The 25,379-nt window shown below is 37.6% G+C and overlaps 1 protein-coding gene across 2 annotated transcripts in view; it reads left to right on the top strand.

Moving 5' to 3' along the window:
• The window catches only part of fstl4 (follistatin-like 4), a 233,319-nt gene that overhangs the window by 5,672 nt on the left and 202,268 nt on the right, over positions 1–25,379 (top strand). For both annotated transcript variants that reach the window (XM_079847136.1, XM_079847135.1), the window contains exons 2-3: positions 6,992–7,130; positions 18,605–18,638. In XM_079847136.1, coding sequence (XP_079703262.1) covers positions 7,002–7,130; positions 18,605–18,638 — 163 coding nt within the window. In that variant the 5' untranslated portion in view covers positions 6,992–7,001. The remainder of the gene's footprint in view (positions 1–6,991; positions 7,131–18,604; positions 18,639–25,379) is intronic.

Raw genomic sequence — 25,379 nt, 5'->3', positions numbered from 1 at the left:
TGAGAGAGAGAGAGTGAGAGAGAGAGAGAGAGAGAGAGAGAGAGAGAGAGAGAGAGTGAGAGAGAGAGAGAGAGAGAGCGAGCGAGCAGGACAGTTGTTTGCTGGTCAGACTGGATAAAGACAGCAGTGTTGTGAAGCTCCTGTAACTCATATCTCTGTATCACACACGTTCCTGATGTTGCTTGAGGTTAGTGTGCTCCAGAAGTGCTTTATCACAGAACATTATTAAACAGAGCTGCGCGATCCACTGAGAAGTGTTTGAATTCATCTCTATTATAAACCCACAAATGACTCTGGGATTTAAACTCATTTAAAGCCAGATGAAACAGCGCTGACATTCTCGACACATCGAGGCGGAAAACAGGAAAAACACTGTTCCAAGAACAAACCGGCTAGAAGACGTTTCCCTCCACAACCTATGAGTTTACTGTAGTGAAACACACTGTTCTGGCAGAAATGTGCCGATATTCATATCGAATGCTGTTATATTAATATAGTCATGTATACATGTATTAAATGTCTTGAGTAATGGAATGTAATTATATTTTTTATAATTAGAAAACATTTTGTAATTACAAAAATGATTTTTTGTTTAGAAGCTATGGCAGGTTTTTTTGTGCATGTATTTATTTAATTTGCATTTATATTTGTACTAAATGTTTGGGCATAAATAAATGGTTTATAGAGAACCAAGGTTTTTTTTTTTTACTGTGGTTGTGAAGAGGCATGCATGGTTTTACCTGAGTTACCATGATCTACAAATGTATGATACTGTGGAAGATCAAATGGTAAATTTTAATGAGTTCCAACTCAGTCAGAATATTTAAATATTTCAAAATGAGGTTTTTTAAACTTTTTACAGAGATAGTTAATTTAAACAAATGTGTTACTGTCCATTTCCATGAGACAAAATCAAACACTTCTTGTTGCCATTGTGGTGGAAAATGACTCCTAAAACTGTGTGGCTGTTGAATAATGTGATTTTCAGAGAGAAAAATTATAAATGTACATATTTCAATATATATTTTCATAATTTTTCAGGAATTGTTGTTGAATAAAGTTTTTTTTTTTTTTTTAAACACTTGTAAGTCTGAACCAGAATATCTAGATATTTGATTATTTCACATGATGGTGAGAAGTAAAAAAGTTAAAGTTAAAAGTAAAGTAAAAGTAAAAAAGAAAGTAAAAAAGCACCACATGTTATATGTATAAAAAATATTTTTGAGATTAACAAATATCCCTCTAGATTATTTGATGCGCACACAACAAGCTTTGAGACGGCCGTGTCGCAGTGAGTAACACACACATGTTAAATCTGTCACTGATTTTGCACCCGCGCACAGCGGACTTTTCCCTCCACAGACGCACGCCGGTAAATTAGGGAATGAACTTGCGCTCCCGGGGGCGGCTCAGCGAAAAGAGGAGGCGTGTTCCGGCGCAAACGTTCCCTGGTGCTATTTTGCAGTTTCAGAAAACAATTCCTCCACTGACCAGGAGAAACCTCGTCTAAAGTCAGTGGCGCGTTATTCAGATGCTATTTTAAAGGCGCATGCTTGGCCATAATCAATGTAGCGTGTGCACAACGCACACACACTTTGCTTCTCTCATCTACACACAGAAGCAGCAGTTCTCATTTTTTAGAAAACCATACATTATTACAAGGAAAAATATTACCATGGATGGATGGATGGATGGATGGATGGAAAATATTACCACACGAGGGAAATCATTGTTGTGTCCATGAAGATGTAAAGAATAGGCATAAATCTAGCTTACTCATTTACCCAAATTATTATACGCCTGTTTAACTGAAGCTGATTTGGGTGTGTTTCTCCATCCCCAATGTCACTTCTCTGTGTTTTACGGCCCTGACGAGAACGTCGGTCTCCTCGGCTGTGAACCGCTCCTGGCAAATCCGCCGTTATAAGAGCAATCCGCCATGGAACAAGCGCGCCTGCTCTTAAAGGGAATGTGAGATGACGCTCTGATTGGTTTATTTCACATTACGCCCAAACACACCTATGAGTAATGAAGCTACTTCAGACCAACACATTTTAGAGCTCCGAGATCTGCCCACAAAGTTACGTGCGTTTCGCGTTTGATACTTGCGTTTCAGACCGTTAAAATAGGGCCCTATAACAATGTCTGCAGGTTCTGCATGCCTCCAAATGCTGCTGTTTGCGTATGAATAGATGACGCATAATCTGATTGTATGTTAAATTGAAATGATGTGCAGGGAAAAAATGTATATCAATGTATATAACAAATATTCTGTGTATAGTCTCAATCATAAAAAAACACATGCATAATAAATGTAAATTATCAGACCATGTCAACTTCCCAACACTCTTTCATATCAGCTCATTTATTTTCAACTTTTCTCATATATTCATTTGTTCTGTATATTTACTAAAAAGAACATTGCAGTTATATATTATCTTATACATATCTATGCATGATTGTTGATGTGTATGTGTAACAGTCTCACCTGTGATGATTAGTTCAGTACATAAACTGATAAATTGCACATTTTCAGAGCTATGAATGAATACAACGACACCTGTTCATCATTGATCTGTTCTCCTCAAGCACTGCCAGTCTGAGCTGATTGTGTTTCACATGCAGCCTGTTGCTTATTTCTGCTATTTCAACACTCACACACACACACACACACACACACACACACACACACACACACACACACACACACACACACACACACACACACACACACACACACACACTCACACACACTCAGACACACTCAAACACACACACACACACACACACACACACACACACACACACACACACACACACACACACACACACACACACACGCACACACACACACACACACACACACACACACTCAAACACACAGTGACTGACACACTCAGACACACTCAAACACACACACACACACACACACACACACACACACACACACACACACACACACACACACACACACTCAGACACACTCAAACACACACACACACACACACACACACACACACACACACACACACACACACACACACACACACACGCACACACACACACACACACACACACACACACACACTCACACGCACACACACACACACACACTCAAACACACAGTGACTGACACACTCAAACACACTCAGACACACACAAACACACACAAACACACTCAAACACACTCACACACACAGTGACTGACACCGGAGCTTCAGGGCTTCACCGAGATCAGACGCCTGCGTGTTTCTCACAGCAAACGTGTTGATTATGAGTTTATGGAGAAGCTTGGTTATTGTAATTGGTTATGATGAATTGGTTATTAATTGGTCATGAATCATTCAGTTTGTTGTATTGTTTTATTTCTGCCTCTAACAACGCAGTTCAAAACGAACAAATTCGACTTTTGGCCAGATGTTTTATTTGTACACTGGGTTTGTGCATCTTTCTTTACAATAAATGACACTTGCTTTGATATTTTGTGTATCTAGAACAGTGACATTCACATTTTTCATTTACGTAAAAGTATAATAGAGTCAGTTCCAGAAATAAAACTCATTTTCTCCACAGGGAAATAGATTTTTAATGATAACTTAAACCTGTAAAGTCAGCCCTGCTGTGAGCTTCGACGCTGCTGCTTCTGTTGAAGCCGTCAGTCCACATTACTGAAGACTTATCTTTAAAATGATCATGTTTAACAGTGGATTTCGTAGTAAAGTACAGAAAATTACACCAATCAAAGAGACGAAACAAGCAAAGAGCACCAAAAGATCTCTTTAGCTCCACCTCCTTAGCTTTAGCTTCTTTAGCCTCTTTAGCTTTAGCTTCTTCAGCCTCTTTAGCTTTAGCTTCTTTAGCTCCGTCTCTTTAGCTTTAGCTTCTTTAGCTCCGCTTCTCTAGCTTTAGCTTCTTTAGCTCCGTCTCTTTAGCTTTAGCTTCTTTAGCTCCGCCTCTCTAGCTTTAGCTTCTTTAACTCCGTCTCTTTAGCTTTAGCTTCTTTAGCCTCTTTAGCTTTAGCCTCTTTAGCTTCTTTAGCCTCTTTAGCTTTAGCTTCTTTAGCCTCTTTAGCTTTAGCTTCTTTAGCTCCACCTCTTTAGCTTTAGCTTCTTTAGCCTCTTTAGCTTTAGCTTCTTTATCCTCTTTAGCTTCTTTAGCCTCTTTAGCTTTAGCTTCTTTAGCTCCGTCTCTTTAGCTTTAGCTTCTTTAGCTCCGCCTCTCTAGCTTTAGCTTCTTTAGCTCCGTCTCTTTAGCTTCTTTAGCTCCGTCTCTTTAGCTTTAGCTTCTTTAGTTCTACCTCTCTAGCTTTAGCTTCTTTAGCTCCGTCTCTTTAGCTTTAGCTCCGCCTCTTTAGCTTTAGCTTCTTTAGCTTCTTTAGCTCCGTCTCTTTAGCTTTAGCTTCTTTAGCTCCGCCTCTCTAGCTTTAGCTTCTTTAACTCCGTCTCTTTAGCTTTAGCTTCTTTAGCCTCTTTAGCTTCTTTAGCCTCTTTAGCTTTAGCTTCTTTAGCCTCTTTAGCTTTAGCTTCTTTAGCTCCATCTCTTTAGCTTTAGCTTCTTTAGCCTCTTTAGCTTTAACTTCTTTAGCCTCTTTAGCTTCTTTAGCCTCTTTAGCTTTAGCTTCTTTAGCTCCGTCTCTTTAGCTTTAGCTTCTTTAGCTCCGCCTCTCTAGCTTTAGCTTCTTTAGCTCCGTCTCTTTAGCTTTAGCTTCTTTAGCTTCTTTAGCTCCGTCTCTTTAGCTTTAGCTTCTTTAGTTCTACCTCTCTAGCTTTAGCTTCTTTAGCTCCGTCTCTTTAGCTTTAGCTCCGCCTCTTTAGCTTTAGCTTCTTTAGCTTCTTTAGCTCCGTCTCTTTAGCTTTAGCTTCTTTAGCTCCAACTCTTTAGCTTTAGCTTCTTTAGCTCCACCTCCTTAGCTTTAGCTTCTTTAGCTCCACCTCTTTAGCTTTAGCTTCTTTAGCTCCACCTCTCTAGCTTTAGCTTCTTTAGCTCTGCCTCTTTAGCTTTAGCTTCTTTAGCTCCATCACTTTAGCTTTAGCTTCTTTAGCTCCAACTCTTTAGCTTTAGTTTCTTTAGCTCCACCTCTTTAGCTTTAGCTTCTTTAGCTCTTTTCTGTACAGCATCATGGGCAATATAGTTTTTCACTACGAAATCCACTGTTAAACACAGTTATTTTAAAGATAATCACTGCGAATCACGAAATTGATTTGGTCTTTCGTTCTTAAAATACTTGATGGAATGTTAGTTCTTTCTCTCACCAAAGCTGTTAAGTTCACAGTCTTGTACCTTTGTCTGATTTTTCTTCAAATCAAAGTTTGCAGTGTTATGATTATTTAGCTGGCTGGTTCATGGCTTATAACGCTTTAACAAAGACTTTTTTAAATTCCTGTGGCACTAATGCACTCTATTGGTAACACTTCACAATAAAGTTTCATCTGTTAACATAAGTTAACTACATTAGCTAACATGAACTAATAATGAAAAATACTTCATTCAGTTAATAATTTATGTTTCAACATGTATCAATACATTAATAAAATCAAAAGTTGTATCTTATATTAGTTAATGGACCTGAGCTAACATGAACTAACAAAGAACAGTTTTGTTTTTATTAGCTAATGTTAACAAAAATGAATAAATACCGTAACAAATGTATTGCTTGTTGTTAGTTAATGCATTGACTGACGTTAACTTTTGGAAGCTTCATGAAAAGTGTTAATTTAAGTGTATTTTGGTAATATGAGATATGAAATGGCTGTATTCTAGACACATTATGCACGTGTCTGCGCTTGAGTTTAGTCATGTCTGGTTAGCATTAGCGATGTTTCACTCTGGCTCTCTGTGAAGACACTGTCGCTGAATTACATGTTTATATGAAGGAACGGTCTACTGACAGCAGATCCAGCTTTACATGCACTCTACAAATGCTGGGTTGTTTGGGTCAAATATGGACAAAACCCAACCTTTGGCTTTACATATTTTTTTTAAACATTTTTATTCTTTGAATTTGCAATTTTCTCAGCTTTTTGTTCAAAATGTTGCTTTTTTTAAATTAAACTTACCCAAATTCAAGTGTTAATAAAAAAAAAAAAAGAATGCATGAATCTAGAATAAAGTGTTTTTGTGTTTGTGTGTTTAAAAGCAGAGGCTCTGCTCTGTCTTTTGATGTATTGCATATTCAGATATTCATACAACACAATTTTGAGAAAAGGATAAAAATGCTGGCAGTGACTGGCAACTTAAACGCTGGCGGGGAAAGAGTTAAACACATTCTACTTGTATACAATGTTTAACTGAAATATGTGCTTCAGGAAACGCAAATCTGGTTAGAATTGAATGATAAGATGAAAACATCAAATTTGATGTTTTCATCTTGTCATTCACTTCTAACCAGATTTGCGTTTCCCGAAGCACATATTTCAGTTGGTTACACACTTTTACACACACAGGTTGTGGTGTTTCGTCTACTGGTAGTTTTGGACGCCTCTGAAATATAGCGACACACACAGAGTGAACTTCTGCTGGAAACATGCAGGATCCAATAGACCTGAACATAAGAAAACTGGTGACACTTTACAATAAGCTTCATTAGTTAACATTAGTGAATGTGGTAACATGAACTAACCATGAGCAATACATTTGTTACAGTATTTGTTAATCTTTGTTAATGTTAGTTAATAAAAATTCAGCTGTTCATTGTTTGGTCATGTTCTGTTCACAGTGCATTAACTAATGTTAACAACTTTTGATTTTAATAACGTATTTGTAAATGTTGAAATGAATATTAACTGAGATTAATACATACTGTAGAAGTATTGTTCATTCTTAGTTCATGTTAACTAATGAACCTCATTGTAAAGTGTCACCGCATGCAGCCGCATATCAGACACGTTGGACGAGTGATAATGCTCTCTCTCTCTCTCTCTCTCTCTCTCTCTCTCTCTCTCTCTCTGTGTTATATCTGATGCTCATCATCTACCGGTTCTCCTCCTGACAGACTGGCGCTGATGGGCTGGTTGTGTGTTTGGGTTTGGTCCGTTCTGCTGGGATCTTCACTATGTCTCGCTCACGGAGTGCGAGCCGGCGCTGGAACTGGAAACACAGTAAAGGAGGTCGAAAAGAGACTTCAGGAAGAAGTAAGTCACATTTTCTCTTTTGCTAATGTTCCGGCACTCAGAGCTACAGTGTTTGAGTAATAGTGCAGAGTGTGTGTGTAAAGTAGTTAAAAACCTCACCAGAATCACAGGTACAGTAACACTTCACTATACGGTTCATTAGTTCACATTCAGTTCACATTTATATGTACAGCGCTTTTCACAATACACTTAATTTCAAAGCAGCTTTACAGAAAACCACATTATAATTTAGAGTGAAATTATAAGTTATGTATTTCATAAATGTACATATACAAAATCAAAAAAAAAAAAAAATTAAACAATGTAATAATTTCAGGCAGAAACGATTTGCTCATTAGTTAACGTATTTACTAACATGAACTAAACATGAGCAATACATTTGTTACAGTATTTATTCATCTTTGTTAACGTTAGTTAATAAAAATCCAGCTGTTCATTGTTTGTTCATGTTAGTTCACAGTGCATTAACTAATGTTAACAAGACTTAATAAAGTATTAGTAAATGTTGAAATTAACATTAACACAGATTAATAAATGCTGTATAAGTGCAGTTCATTATTAGTTCATGCTAACTAATATAGTTAACTAATGCTAACTAATGAACCTTATTGTAAAGTGTTACCAAATGATAACAGTAGTTCATAAGGTATGGTGTGTTTATTTCAAGTCTTCTGAAGCTTTGTGTGTCTCCTTCTGTTTCAATGGCCACATTTGTGCTCTCTGTATCTCTGGATATAAGTGGATGTTGGCATAAGACCAGCAGTTCTTCCAAACTATAAGAAAAAAACAAGTTTGCAGAATCCATATACAACACACACGCATCTCCAGTCAACCAAACTTTATCCTCACTTGTTATCTAGCAAGAACAAGCAGTGACTGCGTCAAACAAATACTTTTTTATTATTTGATTTAATTAGTTATTCGTCTAAAACATTCTCTGTCTGACTCTCTGGGTTTAGAGATTAACTCTGGAGAGTTTACACCTGAGATGAAGCAGTGCAGTAACTACAGTGCAGTAACTACAGTGCAGTAACTACAGTACAGTACAGTAACTACAGTGCAGTAACTACAGTACAGTACAGTAACTACAGTACAGTAACTACAGTGCAGTAACTACAGTGCAGTAACTACAGTACAGTAACTACAGTACAGTACAGTAACTACAGTACAGTAACTACAGTGCAGTAACTACAGTGCAGTAACTACAGTACAGTAACAGTGCCGTAACTACAGTGCAGTAACTACAGTGCAGTAACAGTGCCGTAACTACAGTGCAGTAACTACAGTGCAGTAACTACAGTACAGTACAGTAACTACAGTGCAGTAACTACAGTGCAGTAACAGTGCCGTAACCACAGTGCAGTAACTACAGTGCAGTAACAGTGCCGTAAATACAGTGCAGTAACTACAGTGCCGTAACTACAGTACAGTAACTACAGTACAGTAACTACAGTGCAGTAACAGTGCCGTAACTACAGTGCAGTAACTACAGTGCCGTAACTACAGGACAGTAACTACAGTACAGTAACTACAGTGCAGTAACAGTGCCGTAACTACAGTGCAGTAACTACGGTACAGTACAGTAACTACAGTACAGTAACTACAGTGCAGTAACTACAGTGCAGTAACTACAGTACAGTACAGTAACTACAGTACAGTAACTACAGTGCAGTAACTACAGTGCAGTAACAGTGCCGTAACTACAGTGCAGTAACTACAGTGCAGCAACTACAGTGCAGTAACAGTACCGTAACTACAGTGCAGTAACTACAGTACAGTACAGTACAGTAACTACAGTGCAGTAACTACAGTACAGTGCAGTAACTACAGTGCAGTAACTACAGTGCAGTAACTACAGTACAGTACAGTACTGTAACTACAGTACAGTAACTACAGTGCAGTAACTACAGTACAGTACAGTAACTACAGTGCAGTAACTACAGTACAGTACAGTAACTACAGTGCAGTAACTACAGTGCAGTAACTACAGTACAGTACAGTACAGTAACTACAGTACAGTACAATAACTACAGTGCAGTAACTACAGTGCAGTAACTACAGTGCAGTAACTGACGTAACTACAGTGCAGTAACTACAGTACAGTACAGTAACTACAGTGCAGGAACAGTGACGTAACTACAGTGCAGTAACTACAGTACAGTAACTACAGTACAGTAACTACAGTGCAGTAACTACAGTGCAGTAACAGTGCCGTAACTACAGTGCAGTAACTACAGTGCAGTAACTACAGTGCAGTAACAGTGCCGTAACTACAGTGCAGTAACTACAGTGCAGTAACTACAGTACAGTGCAGTAACTACAGTGCAGCAACTACAGTGCAGTAACAGTGCCGTAACTACAGTGCAGTAACTACAGTGCCGTAACTACAGTACAGTAACTACAGTACAGTAACTACAGTGCAGTAACAGTGCCGTAACTACAGTGCAGTAACTACAGTGCCGTAACTACAGGACAGTAACTACAGTACAGTAACTACAGTACAGTAACTACAGTGCAGTAACAGTGCTGTAACTACAGTGAGGTAACTACAGTACAGTACAGTAACTACAGTGCAGTAACTACAGTACAGTACAGTAACTACAGTGCAGTAACTACAGTACAGTAACTACAGTGCAGTAACTACAGTGCAGTAACAGTGCCGTAACTACAGTGCAGTAACTACAGTGCAGTAACTACAGTACAGTACAGTAACTACAGTGCAGTAACTACAGTGCAGTAACAGTGCCGTAACTACAGTGCATTAACAGTGCCGTAACTACAGTGCAGTGACTACAGTGCAGTAACTACAGTGCAGTAACTACAGTGCCGTAACTACAGTACAGTAACTACAGTACAGTAACTACAGTGCAGTAACTACAGTGCAGTAACAGTGCCGTAACTACAGTGCAGTAACTACAGTGCAGTAACTACAGTGCCGTAACTACAGTGCACTAACTACAGTGCAGTAACAGTGCCGTAACTACAGTGCAGTAACTACAGTACAGTACAGTAACTACAGTACAGTAACTACAGTGCAGTAACTACAGTGCAGTAACAGTGCCGTAACTACAGTGCAGTAACTACAGTACAGTACAGTAACTACAGTGCAGTAACTACAGTGCAGTAACAGTGCAGCAACTACAGTGCAGTAATTACAGTGCAGTAACTACAGTGCAGCAACTACAGTGCAGTAACTACAGTGCAGTAACTACAGTACAGTAACTACAGTACAGTAACTACAGTGCAGTAACTACAGTGCACTAACTACAGTGCAGTAACAGTGCCGTAACTACAGTGCAGTAACTACAGTACAGTACAGTAACTACAGTACAGTAACTACAGTGCAGTAACTACAGTGCAGTAACAGTGCCGTAACTACAGTGCAGTAACTACAGTACAGTACAGTAACTACAGTGCAGTAACTACAGTGCAGTAACAGTGCAGCAACTACAGTGCAGTAACTACAGTACAGTACAGTAACTACAGTGCAGTAACTACAGTGCAGTAACAGTGCAGTAACTACAGTGCAGTAATTACAGTGCAGTAACTACAGTGCAGCAACTACAGTGCAGTAACTACAGTGCAGTAACTACAGTACAGTAACTACAGTGCAGTAATTACAGTACAGTGCAGTAACTACAGTGCAGTAAATACAGTACAGTAACTACAGTACAGTGCAGTACTGTAACTACAGTACAGTAACTACAGTGCAGTAACTACAGTACAGTACAGTAACTACAGTACAGTAACTACAGTGCAGCAACTAGTGCAGTAACTACAGTACAGTAACTACAGTGCAGTAACTACAGTACAGTAACTACAGTGCAGTAACTACAAGATCTTCCAGCATCTTTGAAGAGTTAATGTCTGGTGCACTATCTTTGTGAGGACTCTCCATAGACGTAATGGTTTTTATACTGTACAAACTGTATATTCTATCCCCTTACACTGCCCCTGCCCCTAAACCTACCCATCACAGGAAACATTCTGCATTTTTACATTTTCAAAAAAAATTATTCTGTATGATTTATAAGCTTTTGTACCCATGGGGACCTCAATTTAGGTCCCCACGGTGACACGAGTCCCCATGAGTCTGTGTGCATTCAGGTTTAAGTCCCCACCGGTGTAGAAAAACATGTCCACACACACACACACACACACACACTCACACGCGCACACACACTCACACTCACACGCGCACACACACACGCACACACACACACACACACACACACACACACACACACATACACACACACACACACACACACACACACACACACACACACACACACACACACACACACACACACACTCTCTCTCTCTCTCTCTCAAAACGCTAGCACAGCAATTCACCATCAATATATAGTTCAACTAACTCATTGTTTTAGTTATTTATTAGGCAAGACACAGCAGGTGAGCAGGGTAAAGAAATGAACTGATAGATTTCACCGGTGTTTGGTGTTTTAAGCCCCCAACGGTGCCTTCCAGGCAGCGAGGGGATGGGTAGGTTTAAGGTTGAGGGTAGGGTTAGCTGCCTCTAAAGGAGCCATTGGGGGCTTAAAACACCATCGAGCGATTTCACCATACTTCTGCAGTTGATTAATTGCATTAAGAATCACACAAAAAAAAAATTGTATGACAAGTTTTCTTATGTTATGTTTAAATATGCAAATTAGCCATTATGTAAATAAATATGCTCTAATTTGTATAACTTTCCAGACCTGAAATTTGAACATTGGATGAAACCAATCTTTTTTTTTTTTTCTTTTTTTTTGTTACAGTTAAAGGCTTTTACAGAGCCTTTTTTTTCACTTCATAAATAAAAAAATACTGTCAATAAACAGAAAAAAATATACATTTTCACCTTGTTTTTAGGAATATAATGTTCTATAAGTCAGGCGAATGATATATTAATACAGATTGAAATAACACTGTAAAGTTGGAGCATATAAAGCTGCTGAAGTGGACATTTATAACCTTTACAGATATACACTGTCATTGAACTCTGTGGGTGCAAATAAAGTGCAATAAAATACACACTTAAGTGTATTTTGGATGTTTGTTTTCTTCTTAAAAAAAAAAAAAAAAAGATACGTTATGGAAGCAAAATAGCCCCAAATCTCAACATTTCCCAGTGCATGACAAAACTAGTGTCGTGCCTTGAATATTTAGTTTCAATCTAGAATAATCAGAGTTGTTTCTCCTGTGAGATTCGGGTCGGTTTGAGAAGTTGCAGACTCAAGCACATTTTCCAGACGACAGCACTGACGGCTGGATGAGTTAAGGTCACGCAGGGGTCAAACACGCTTCATATTTTCTGCCGACTCACAGATTCAGCTGTGCGCCCTAATTTAGTTTTTACAATTCCTATTGTATTCTCATTGCTTATTAATAGTGAATCCATTAATGTATCTCAAAACGCTTGTTTAGTGTTGCATCTGTGTGTTTCGTGTTCCATTTACTCTCCACTTTACTTCCATTTCACTGTTTTACTGTTCATTTTGTCATCATCCTGCAATCAAAAAAAAAGAGAAAAAGCGGGTATGATTTTCAGTGCTGCTCTATTTCACATGGTGACAGACACGACAAAAGCAGCATATCATCAAATCTGTGTTACACTCACTGCGTGTGCTTCCTCAAGTCTGGCGTCAGCGATGTGAAATGCCTCTTGCTTTCATGTTTCTTGCGACCGATTGTGATTTTCTTTCTGAATGAGATTTGAGAGTTACAGCGAACTATAACCAAGACTCTGTTCCTCACACAATACGATCTTACCATTGCAGATGATGTGGAAAATAACATTCAAGTGCTACGGCAAAGGTGTTTTTTTCTTTAATTAAATATTTGTGCCTGCATATTTATTCATGCAAATTTATAAACAAAATGTATTCCAAAATGGGTTACACTTCATTTTAAGGTGTCATTGTTACAGTGTAATATATATTTAAAGGGGTGGTTGATTATGATTTCCCTTTTCTAGCTTTAGTTAGTGTGTAATGTTGCTGTTTGAGCATAAACAACATCTACAAAGTTACAACGCTCAAAGTTCAGAGCAAAGGGAGATATTTGCTTTTACAGAAATCGCTCTTTAAGGACTACAACAAACGGCTGGTAGAAACTACACCACATTCCTCCCGGGTTAGTGACATCACTAACCCTAAAATTTACATAAACCCCGCCCCCTGAACACGATTTATAGATTATCAAGACAGAATATGCTAATCAATGACTAGAAGATAACTCCACATCAGCTTCATAAATTCATCAACTAACCATTCAGAAATCTTGTTGCTTCTACATGTTGTCACTTCAACAAGTCGTTTGCAACTTCCGGTTCACGGGGACTTTAAGTACTGAGTAATATTAATAACTACATGTACTGACTATAGGGTTAGAGTCAGGGTTTGGTTGAGGGTTAGTTGCATGTAATTATACATAATTTACTGTTATTACTATGGTAAGTCTATGTAACACATGTAACAATGACACTGTAAAATATACATAATTACATGCAACTAACCCTAAATCAAACCTAACCCTATAGTAAGTGCATGTAGTTACTCAATATTACTCAGTACTTAAATATATAATTACACTGTAAAAGGGACACCTTAAAATAAAGTGTAACCGAATTGTTCTATGTATAATGTAAATAACACTTGTCAGTGAAAGCCACTTCTGCTCAGCATCATTCAAGCCAATAATCCAGAAGATGAGAGTTAATGCCGGAGTTCCTCGGTCAGGTTTCCTGATGAGACCGCGAGGACTTTAAAGATCTTCAGTCGTGTCTTAAAGCCTCTGAGTTTACAGACGTTAGGCTTAGATTTAGCTAGAACGAGCCCGTGTCAAACACAGACTCGTGAAAATAAACGCAGACATCTGAAAGTGCCATTTGTTCAGTGGTGCGTATGCTGTCAAAGCCCTCAGCTTGAACCCAATCTCCCAAACTACTCGTGTTAACACACTAACCCCACAAACACACACTCGGTTCGTTCATCAGAGATGTGGAGGCATTAAATATGCATGGGTTTCTGGCGCCACATCCAGTACCATTAGTAAACACTTCAGACGTTTTTAACCGAAACTCTTAGAAGAAAAGGTTCAGTCAGGGAATTCATATATAGATCATTTTAGGGGTTCCCATCATGGGATCATTTTTTGGATTTAGTTTTAATTAATTCATTTGAATTCTTAATTCTTAATTAAACAGCTGGGCAAACACACTGTCACTAGAAAACATTTAATTCCATTAAACAAGTATTCTGCAATCATTGTCACCGTTGCCTAAGTTTACTTCACTATAAATTAAATCCGAATCTAATCATGACAAACTATATATCGTTGGAAAGGTCTAAGACTCCTAAATAGATATTTTAGCATTGTTTTTTTTTTTTTTTACAAATTATGTAGGAACAGTAATAGATGAATTTATGACAAGAGTGCACCTCAAAAAATCATAACAGGAGTTCTGGCGTTTGCCGCAAAAAGTCGACGCACACACTTTTAATAATTGAAACTTTGGTTTTCATGCTAAAAGTTCATAATAAAACAAATAATCTAGTATTTGTCAATAAAAAAAATATAAAATAATATTATCCTCTAAAAAGTATAATTATATATATATATATATATATATATATATATATATATATATATATATATATATATATATATATATATATATTATCCTCTAAAATATAATATTATCTTTTTTTATCGCCTTTTTTTATTAAATCACATATTTATAATAAATTAGGTCTCATTTGAAAGATCACGAACTCAGAATTCTCCTCCTCTTTTGGGCGTTGTCATGTTTCATAATTTATGATCAAAACCTTTTCTAGTCTTGACAAAACGCATATTGCCAGAAAGGTCTGAGTCTCAAGGTTCCATATTTTGTGATGGAAGTGATATTTGGACAGAAATTTATTAATTTGTTTCAGCAGAATGCATACGATTAAATTAACTGGAATGTGTGTCACCCGGTGGCTATTTCTGGTATTACGCCTAAACAAAATCTCATGGGAACTTCAATTTTTGTGATATCAACTTCAAATTTGGAACACAACTTGGTTAGATATATGGCTTTGATTTTATAGTAAAAAATATTTTGTAATATATATATTTTATATAAAAGAAAAAATATTAAGTACAGTACATTTGATTTACTGTAAATTTGAACTTTTTCATACTTTATTTTTTGAAGTGCTTTCCCTTCAGCAATAATCTGCCGAGTGTTTTCTTTAAAACAAGACTCAGGTCTATATTCCAACGCATTCTTGAATTACAACCATATTGAATTTTAATGTCCATTCTCAAAACGGGGGTTGAGAGTTAAGAGGTTCAGACATTTCTCCTAATGTACAACCCTCTTCTTTAAAATTGGGTCAAGGAACGTATATCAAACATTGAACCCTTTTTTCTGTGTGTTTGCATGTTGTGTTGCAGTGATTCTCGACTGCTTTTGCATCAGAATCCAGAACTGTATATTGCACAGGGTAACAGAAATGCCCACCGCTATAACCAAGAACTGCACAGGACCAGCAATATGCCAGATCATAGTCTGTGCAATAATTCAGTTTTATTATTCACACTTAGCACGGTCTGTGACCTCACACAGCAGACCCGAGACACACTGCTATAGTGTGTGTTTTTGGAGGCGTCTTGACACACATGCACAGTCCTGATGCTCTGATAGACTATATTAGAGAGCAACTGTAATCATGGACGGCAACAACACAGCTCCATTTACTGAACTTCCTTGAAAAGCATATTTTTCTCCTCAAATGAGTATTCCTGATCATGAACATGTAAAACAGAAAGGGTTCAACATTTTGCTGTAGGCTACTGCATATAATAAGGCTTTCAAATGACAGTTATTTATTTAATTTAGTTTAATTGAAGTGGCTCAATTTACTGTATCATCCATGTATTTTGTTGTTTATTTGTAATTTCACATTATGAGAACTTTAATTTCAATAAGAAATAATTAAACATCTATTTATGTTGTTCCACTGTCCGTGACCCGACCTGTCCTGCTATCTCTGCAGTTTTTCAATCACTTTTGAATTATGTCGGAAACCATGTCACAGACTCATCAATATGTCCTCATTTATCAAAATCAGAAGAGTTATTATGTTCGTCAGTCCATTGTTTCCGTTTGAGTGGAATGTGTGTGTGTGTTCGCCTGGAAACAAAACTCTTATCTAAAGTGATAACTAAAGGCTTTCAGTGTTATCACATTCTTAACCATTCTGGGTTGAAACAATAAAGGGTCCCAACAGATGATTAAAACATCATTTTCACTTCATTTTCTCAATCAGATTCATTTATACAACACCACGATGAAAAACTGATGTCTTTTCATGGTCGAAAAACTATTAATGAAACCCAACGATTGTAACTTTGACATATTTTTGTTCAACGAACATCTGATCATTTGAACGTTTCTTGCAGGCGTTTCATATAAATCCTTCTCAATCTCAGTCTATGTTAGCTTTTCACTACATTGTAGTTTTTTGCTCTATATTCCAAGTAATTTGTAGTCATTCGGTAGCTTGATGTGAGGAGTTCAGGGAAACGTCTCTGGTTACGACTGTAACGTCTGTTGTAAGACTGATGTCAGTGCTATGGGGAACGCCTCGGCGTGCAACTATTGTATCATTTAAAACTGTGCATTAAAATGGCATTGTAACTGTTGGACTGATACAGCACACTATATCATACATATATATATATATATATAAAAGAAAACAATCATTCAGTTGCTGATTGGATGGATTGTTGAACAAAAGCACTTATGCACATCTTAGATGCAGAATGATGTCCTTTAAAGTAAGAATGAAATGACAATTTTTAGGGATGTCCCGATCAGGTTTTTTTGCCCTCGAGTCCGAGTCCGAGTCATTTGATTTTGAGTATCTACCGATACCGAGTCCCGATCCGATACTTCTATAATACATACGAATTTAATTCCTAAATCAGCGCTGGACCGGCATTCTCTGTCTTCCGCTGAGCCCTGGCTATATACAGATCGTATGTTTCACGCTATCAGTGCAGTGGTCTGCGTTGCTGATCTTATTCACACTATCGAGTGTAGGTGCAGCATTCTAACATTTTGAGTCTTGAGCTGTTTGTGAAGAAATTATCCGCTTCCAAATTATGTCATTTTAATCAAGAAACTGAAACATTAAAAAAACATTTTGCTCTTTACGGTGTGCGAGTGATAGAGCGCGGCAGCAACGAACCAACTGATCAGCTCGCAGCGTAACAACATTGAATGCTCGGCCGAACAGCTGATCATAGCTGTACAGGGCGCCTTATTATTTTTCATTTTCATAAATATATCTAGTAGTAAAGCTAATGCAAGGGCTAGAAATCAATTCATCTTTTGCTGATACTTCCTTGTCATCATGGAGAGCGCAGTTCATGGTTGCATAGCAACAACAGACGCCACCGAGAGCAAGCGCTTGCCTTGTGGAAAGAAGCTGAGACAGCGGCGCGCCCGCGCTTTCACTTGTTTTTACACTTGTTTTTCACTTTGTTTTACACATCTAGAGCGAAAATAAAAGTGCCATAGTGTTTGCAAAGCCAGTAATGTGCTTTTAGGAACTGCACTCCTCTTACTGTCATCACAGTAGTAAGTTTCACAGAAGGAAATGTATGTTTTTCTTAATGAAAACTAACATCTCTACCTTGTCAGGTTTGAGCCTGTTTCTGTTCTCATCAAGGACGTTTCCAACCTCACTAAAAAGTCTCTCACTGTCCACAGAGCTGCAGGGGGCACTGAGATACTGGGTTGCAACAGCAGCCACAGAATACCTCCAGACCGCAGACATACTCGCGCTTTCAGCTTCAAGCTGCTTCCGTGTTCTACTTTGCCGGCATTTAACCAATAGCGTCTCTGCAACAAAGTGATGCCGCACGTGTTTCTGTGTGGAGTCAAAAGGGTCCAACTCTGTGCCACCGCATAACTATAGATGTGTTAAAAAATAATGAGAATATATATCCGAGTCCTGATCGGGAGGTAACGTCCGATTCCGATCGAGTCTGAAACCACGTGATCGGGCCTGATATCCGATCACATGATCGGATCTGGACATCCGTAACAATTTTCTAAATGCATGTTATTTATCTTATTGTGATTAGTTAAAACATAAAAAATACAAAATAAAATTATATATATATATATATATATATATATATATATATATTTAATTTATTTTATGTTTTAACCTTTTATTTGTAATCAAAATGTCATAACTGTATCTTCTGGTGAAATTACAGACTTCTTCCTGGTGATTTAGTCCACATATCTTAACGTTTCTGTCTATCTGGTTTACAATAAAAATATAAAAATATAAATATTTTACTATTTCTGTTTTACATTTTCTGTTTTTCTGGCTCTTTTTTGGGAATAAAGCCCACAGTTATGGATTGCGTATTGATTTTTTCTCCCTTTTCTTTTGCAGCAATATGGAGGAGTTGAAAATAAAGTCAAGCCAAGTAAGTCCAAACCTCATATTTCTGATGTTCCTGTTGTTAAACCAGTAACAGAACTGCTAAATGCTGTGTTTGCATTGAGTTTGTGCATTAGTTCACACTCTTGAAAAGGTTCTTATATTGAACCGTTTAAGGGTTCCCATCATGGGATTTATGGATTTAGTTTTAATTCAATCATTTAAAATGTACATTTATTTAAAAAAATGCATTTTTATGAATTAAACAGCTCATAAACATACGTTATACTCATACATACTTTAACTCTTTTAGAACCTTTTTGGCATAAAAGGTTCTTTAAAATTGAGCTAAGAACCCTATCGGGATCTATAGAGAATCCCACTGAACCCTTTTCCAAGAGTTTGGGGTGTTTTAGTTGAATTCAGCTTCGGCTTCTGATGTTTTGTGGCATTGTCCGTTGGGAAAACCACAGCATACTTTGGGCTTTAGGGATCTAAGTAGGGACAGATGTGTTGTTGAGATTTATAGGGGTTTCTGTCATGTTTTACATGGGTTTCCACTGTGGTGAAGAGTAGAGCCTGTGGTTAGGATGGGCTGATTCTTTAAGATATACCTTAAAGCTTATAATTATATACTGCATGTGTATACATACAGTGTATGCAAGTGTGTAGTGAGTCTCTTTGTTAGTTAGATTAACACATAAAGGCGTGTTTTTTTGGTTGGTTTGTTTCTGCCATCAGAGAGTTTTGTGTGTGTTGGATGTAGGCATCAGATTGGCTGTTGTGTGTCTCTGGTTGTTGTTCTGTATAACAGTAATGATTTGTTTTCTGTATTGATTGTAGAGCACGCTTTGACATTGCCAAATCAGAAATGACCTTTGCACGTCATTGTGGCCTTTTTATTTGAATGAAATGATTGTCTGAGAGATAGCATAGCTAGCAAACTCACGTGTACACTTTCATGACTATATTTCTTCACTTTTAAAAAGTATATTTAGTAATTTTAATAATCTTTTGTCATGCTTTAAAGAAATGCTCTTAATTGGATGTGTTGACTTGCATACTAAAGCACATTTAAAGTACTTCAATTAAAGTACTAAATTGCAAAATCATTACAAATATATTGTATATGACGTGTAAGTTTCAATGGAAATGCAATTTAACTATATTTGAGTTTACCATAAACGCTTGTCAGAACATTCATCAGTTCACTTTAACCTTATTCCAAAGACTATGAAATTGCATATAAAGACACTTAGTGGCTCAAAACACACTCTAATGTTGCATTGAATGTAAATTTAAACAATGATTACTTCTTTTTCACAAGCGCAGGTTTATGACGATGGGTGTTATGATGCAGGCATTAATCAAACCCAGTCTCTAACTTCAACATTAACATGATACATTACACAGTTTGTGAGTAAATGAGTGAGTCAGGGCGAGTAAATAATGCCAGAATTCTTGTTTAAGGCTAAATCATCTCTTTAGTGTGTAGTTGATTCGGATTTGAGCTGCATTTGCAAAGTTACTTTTATGGATTTACACCTTGTAAAAAGTATGGCAGATCAAAAGCTTAACAGAAATCATTCGAAGAGAAAGTTTCCCATCCTCTGTGGTTGACAGCCTCTCCAGAGTGTCAGAAATATGCAAATGAGATGCAGATTCGCCCGTAGGGACTAATTATTCCCTGGCTTCGGACTAAACTTAACAAAACATGCAATGGCATGTTTGATTTTTCCTCTCATGCGCGCGTCTGCGTGTGTTATCTCAGTTTCCCTCTCTCCCAGAGAGTCCTCTTTGTTGTCATGTCTGTGTGTTTCGCTTCGAGACGCTGACATTAATCAGACTGCCCCAGTTTCTGAACGCCAACCACCCAGACACTTGAGTGGATGACCAAACGATAACAGGGCCGGCTGACAGCCTTTTGCCTTCCACACAAATCATAAATAAATAACATGCCGCAGGCAGCCTGCCGAAAAGGTCACTCGAGAAGACAGACGTGAGAGCGCTTGTGAGAAACACCTCTTTTGTGGTAGAAACAATGCACAATAAGATCTGCCACATTCAGGCTGAACCGCCAGGATTCATTTGCCGGAAATCACAACCAGAGGTTTGTTACTGCTGAGAATTACATGATATCACCAGGCAAAGCTGGAGTTGCTTCGCTTCTACTCTAATTGGAAGGGAATTCGATAAGGCACAGCACCTCGCCTGGCTCTCTGGGTCACGGCCATCTGTAATGGATTGAAGGTTTCGGATGGTTTTGTTGGTCTCAGTCCCCAGCCCTGAACTAATAAAGCAATCACTCCGGTCACATCCACATTACAGCACAACTCGTGACGAAACGCGTCTGTAACGTGTACTGATGTACACCATCAGCCCTGCGTTACCAGCATTAAAGGCCACGCACACACTGAAGCTAAATCAGTTATCAACTCATAGTTTTCAATCATAGCTCTATCACTTCTATCCCTATCAATTTTCCATTTCAAGCACAAAAGTATGTGAACAAGATGCACGTTTTGGGCACTTGTGATCTATATGCACAACCCGATCTCATGAAATGCGTCTCTAGAGCATGCATTGTATTTATCGTGCAATTTATATGCAAGTTTTTACGTGCAAGGTGTGTATGATACGCTGTAAACCCGTAGTGTGGGGTACGTGCGTATTACACGCCATAAAGTGTATCATATGCACGTAAGAACTAATTTTGGCGTATAAATTGCATGATAAAACACAATGCTATAGGGACACATTTGATGAGATCGGGCTGATGCACAGGATTTCAGTCAGTAAAAACAGCAGAACCTCCTAAAGCGGAGGGTGAACCGACGCCTGGCTAAAGAGACGCTTCATCATTATTGGTGCAACCCTCCTTTAAAGTGCCTTAATGTTCTAAAACAGTGATATTAAAAGATCAAATTCAGTATAAATTCAGTCTTACTACATTATTACTGATGCAAACCTGGTAAAGATGACTGGCGGGCAGTGGAGGAAAGCCTTGTTTTGCCTCCGGGCGTCACATGATCCACCTTTTAGTGCTTAATCCTGTTCTGCACACACACAGCTCGGTAATACACAGGAGTGAACACCACATTCTTCGACCAAACTCAGGAACCGCATTTACAAAGATTTGACACAGTGTGTTCGGAACTGAACTGAACAACTAGTTGTTAATAATGTGTTTTAATGCGTCTCTTCTGCATGTGTAACCGGTCATACTCGATCCTCTCCGATTCAAACCCGGGGGAGGCTGGCACGCGATAACGATATCGACACCGTCATAACGGTGCGACGGTGTCAGTTATTGCATTTTCTGGAGTGGGTTGTGTTCTGTACTCACATAATTATAGTTTAGGAGATTGACTTCCATTATTTAAACCTGGTTGTCCCCCCTGAAACTTTACAGTGTGTACATGGCCATATGTCTTGAGTGGAGAGCGGATGTAAGCTGAATTCAGCGCCACATTGTCTTCACACCATCTACGGCAGTTTTAGGACGTTTTTCATGAACAGCTGCATACCAGTGGTATTTTAGCATCATTGAAATACTATTATATTTTATATTAAAGGGGTGGTATAATGCCCTTTTCACAAGATGTAAAATCAGTCTCTGATGTCCCCAGAGTGTGTGTGTGAAGTTTTAGCTCAAAATACCCCACAGATATTTTTATATCGCATGTTAAAGTTGTCACTTTTTGAGGGTGAGCAAAAACGCACCGTTTTGTGTCTGTCCCTTTAAATGCAAATGAGCTGCTGCTCCCGGCACAGGGGGCGGAGCTACAACAGCTTGTGTCCTTTTACCTCACACACACATGCACTGAAAATTTCAAAAACTTTTAGCCTTTTATGTTCAAACTGAAGTCAGACAATGATGGAGAGACTCAAGAGGAAGTGACAACATGTAGAAGCAACAGGACATTTCTGAACGGTTAGTTGATGAATTTATGAAGCTGATGTGTAGTTATCTTCTAGTCATTGATTAGCATATTCTGTCATGATAATCTATAAATCGTGTTCTGGGGGCGGGGTTTATGTAAATTCTAGGGTTGGTGATGTCACTAACCCGGGAGGAATGTGGTGTAGTCTCTACCAGCCGTTTGTTGTAGTCCTTAAAAAGTGATTTCTGTAAAAGCAAATATCTCCCTTTGCTCTGAACTTTGAGCATTGTAACTTTGCAGATGTTGTTTATGCTCAAACAGCAACATTACACACTAACTAAAGCTAGAAAATTCAAATCATAATCAACCACCCCTTTAAAATTTTGGAATTCATTTAATTTTTTTGTATTTTCTGATTTCACTTTTTTTTTTTAGTTAAAGTTTTGGTACTTTTAATTGTGTTTTTTGTCATTTTTTTATTCATTTAAAAAAAAAAAAAAGAAATTCTATTCAGACCCGGTACCAGGTCCAAAAACACGTCATCAAGACATTATCAAAATGTAAAGGTCAGAGTGGACCGATAACCGTATATATATGGCACCGGTTGAGAGTCTTAATTTTCTGTACATATGCATCACTTTTGCATCACTATGAATTGAAAATGTAATTGTAATTGTAAAGTTAGGGTACAATACATTGAAAGGGTTTCCTTTAAAAATGACACAAGAAGTATGTGTGTATGGGAAGCTTTTCAATTTGGGTAAGCCAAAACCAGGCGGAAATCCATTAAAATGGTCCAGAGAATAAGGGGTTAATTTGTATTTATTAGCTTTAGTTATATTAGTACATCAACGTTAAATGAAAGTTTTTTTAATTTGAGTTAACAATAATATGTCTGCTGCACAGGCTTTAGCTTTATTCCAGAAACCACCGCTAAACCTGTTGGACATTCAGAGCGACACACAGATATTACTGTGCGGGATCAGTCGTACGTCACTGTCAGATTACTGGAGAATAACTCTCCAGAGGTGTGTAATTATATTATTCCTAGGTCCAATAAAGTTTTCACGGCTCGCAGTCCATAAAATTCAGAAACCCAAATCAGCAGGCCATCAGAAACACATCATAATGTTGAATAATGATGGCCGAAGTTGAGCAGGGATGAGAATCTTGAGGCATTTAACCGTCGCTTTGAGGACACAGAATACATTGTGTTTACACTCTGAAAACATGTTCTGGATCAACAAAAACAAAAATGATGCAATGGTTTGCATCGATCTTCTATTGAAATGATGGTAAGTTAGAGGAACATACTGTTAATTGAATCATAAACACAAACACATTGCTCATAGAGCAACACACAGCCTTCAGCACAATGATGACCACACACACGTCAACACACTGTAAGCATATTGCAGAGTTGTTTTGTTTTTGTTCGATCGCTTTATTTTTCAAAGATCATTATTTTGCTTTGGCTATGATGAAGAGGCATGCATCCATTCTTGCACTTTGGGGGTGTAGCAATAAAGGGAGTGTGTGTGTGTGTGTGTGTGTTTTTGGGCTGACTTCAAATATCTACAGTGTTTCTCAGAAATCGCTTACTGTACCTTTAAGTCGATCAACATTATTTTATTAACACAACGGTTGCACTTTATTTTACAGTACGTGCACTTACAGCGTATTTACCTAAGAAAGTGCTGGTAATATAAGGTAACTACAGGGGTTAAGCTTAGGTTAAGTGGTAGGATCAGGGTTAGTACCAAGTTATTACCCAGTTATTGCAATTATTGTAATAAGTACATAATATATGTATGCAGAACAGGACTGTAAAATAAAGTGCTGCCAACATAACTCATCAAAATAATGTTTGCAACTTAAAATGATTAATTAAATAAATAAATTAGATGTTTTTTTGATTATTAGAATTCAAGCACTCTTATGGAAATATAATAGTATTTTATCATTTAAAATCTGACTACTTTTCAAATTGTATTTTATAAATCAACATCTCAGGAAAACGTCATGGGGTTTCTAATCAAAATACGACTTTCTGTTGCATTGATTTGCATTGAACATTGCATTGATTTCATACATGTCGTCTGCAGAGACACCAGGACTCACGGCATGTTTATCAGGCATTTTGGGAGACACAACAAGTGAATCGGGAAAGAAATTATACATCAATATTAGATGAAATATTAGATATTATTATTAAAATGTTGCCAATCATTACTCCAATTATCACACTTATTTTTTTCCATTACATGTTGCCCCAAGAACACATTAATATGCAGATTAGATACAGTTTATAGATACATTGTATTGAATGGGAAAACCAATTTGTGGCCATTTTACTCACAGATTGCATAAAGTAAAATGGTGTATCAATTCATCAAAATAACTTAAACTAACATAGTTGAGAATCATCTTTATACAAAGTTTGGTTAATAAAAACCCTAATCTTGAAACCTAAACATTGATTGCTGAATGAAAATAAAATCCCATTGTTTTTTCCTATACATGTAATTTCATGTGTTTTTAGTGTGAGTCCTGGTGTCACTACAGAGGAAAACATATCAATAAAATATCTTTTTTTCAAAAATGCTTTTTTACCATTTGTTTCATATGCTCTAAACAATGTGATGACATGAAAAAATACTAAATTCAAAACACTTTTTTTTTTCTTTTTTTCTGGGTCTCAGCTAATAAAATAGAATGTACATTTCCTGAAGAAAATGTGTGGTGCTTGCAGTGGCAAAATTGGGCACGGTTGCTAGGGTTTTACTAGGCGGTTGCTATGGTGTTCTGGGCGGTTTCCAAGGTATTCTGGGTGGTTGCTAGGGAGTTGCTAGGCAGTTGCTAGGGTGTTCTGGGTGGTTGCTAGGCTGTTGCTTGGTTGTTCT

This window comes from Squalius cephalus (assembly GCF_949319135.1).
Source record: "Squalius cephalus genome assembly, chromosome: 17".
NCBI classification, from domain to species: Eukaryota; Metazoa; Chordata; class Actinopteri; order Cypriniformes; family Leuciscidae; genus Squalius; species Squalius cephalus.
This window is presented reverse-complemented; position numbering and strand designations above follow the sequence as displayed.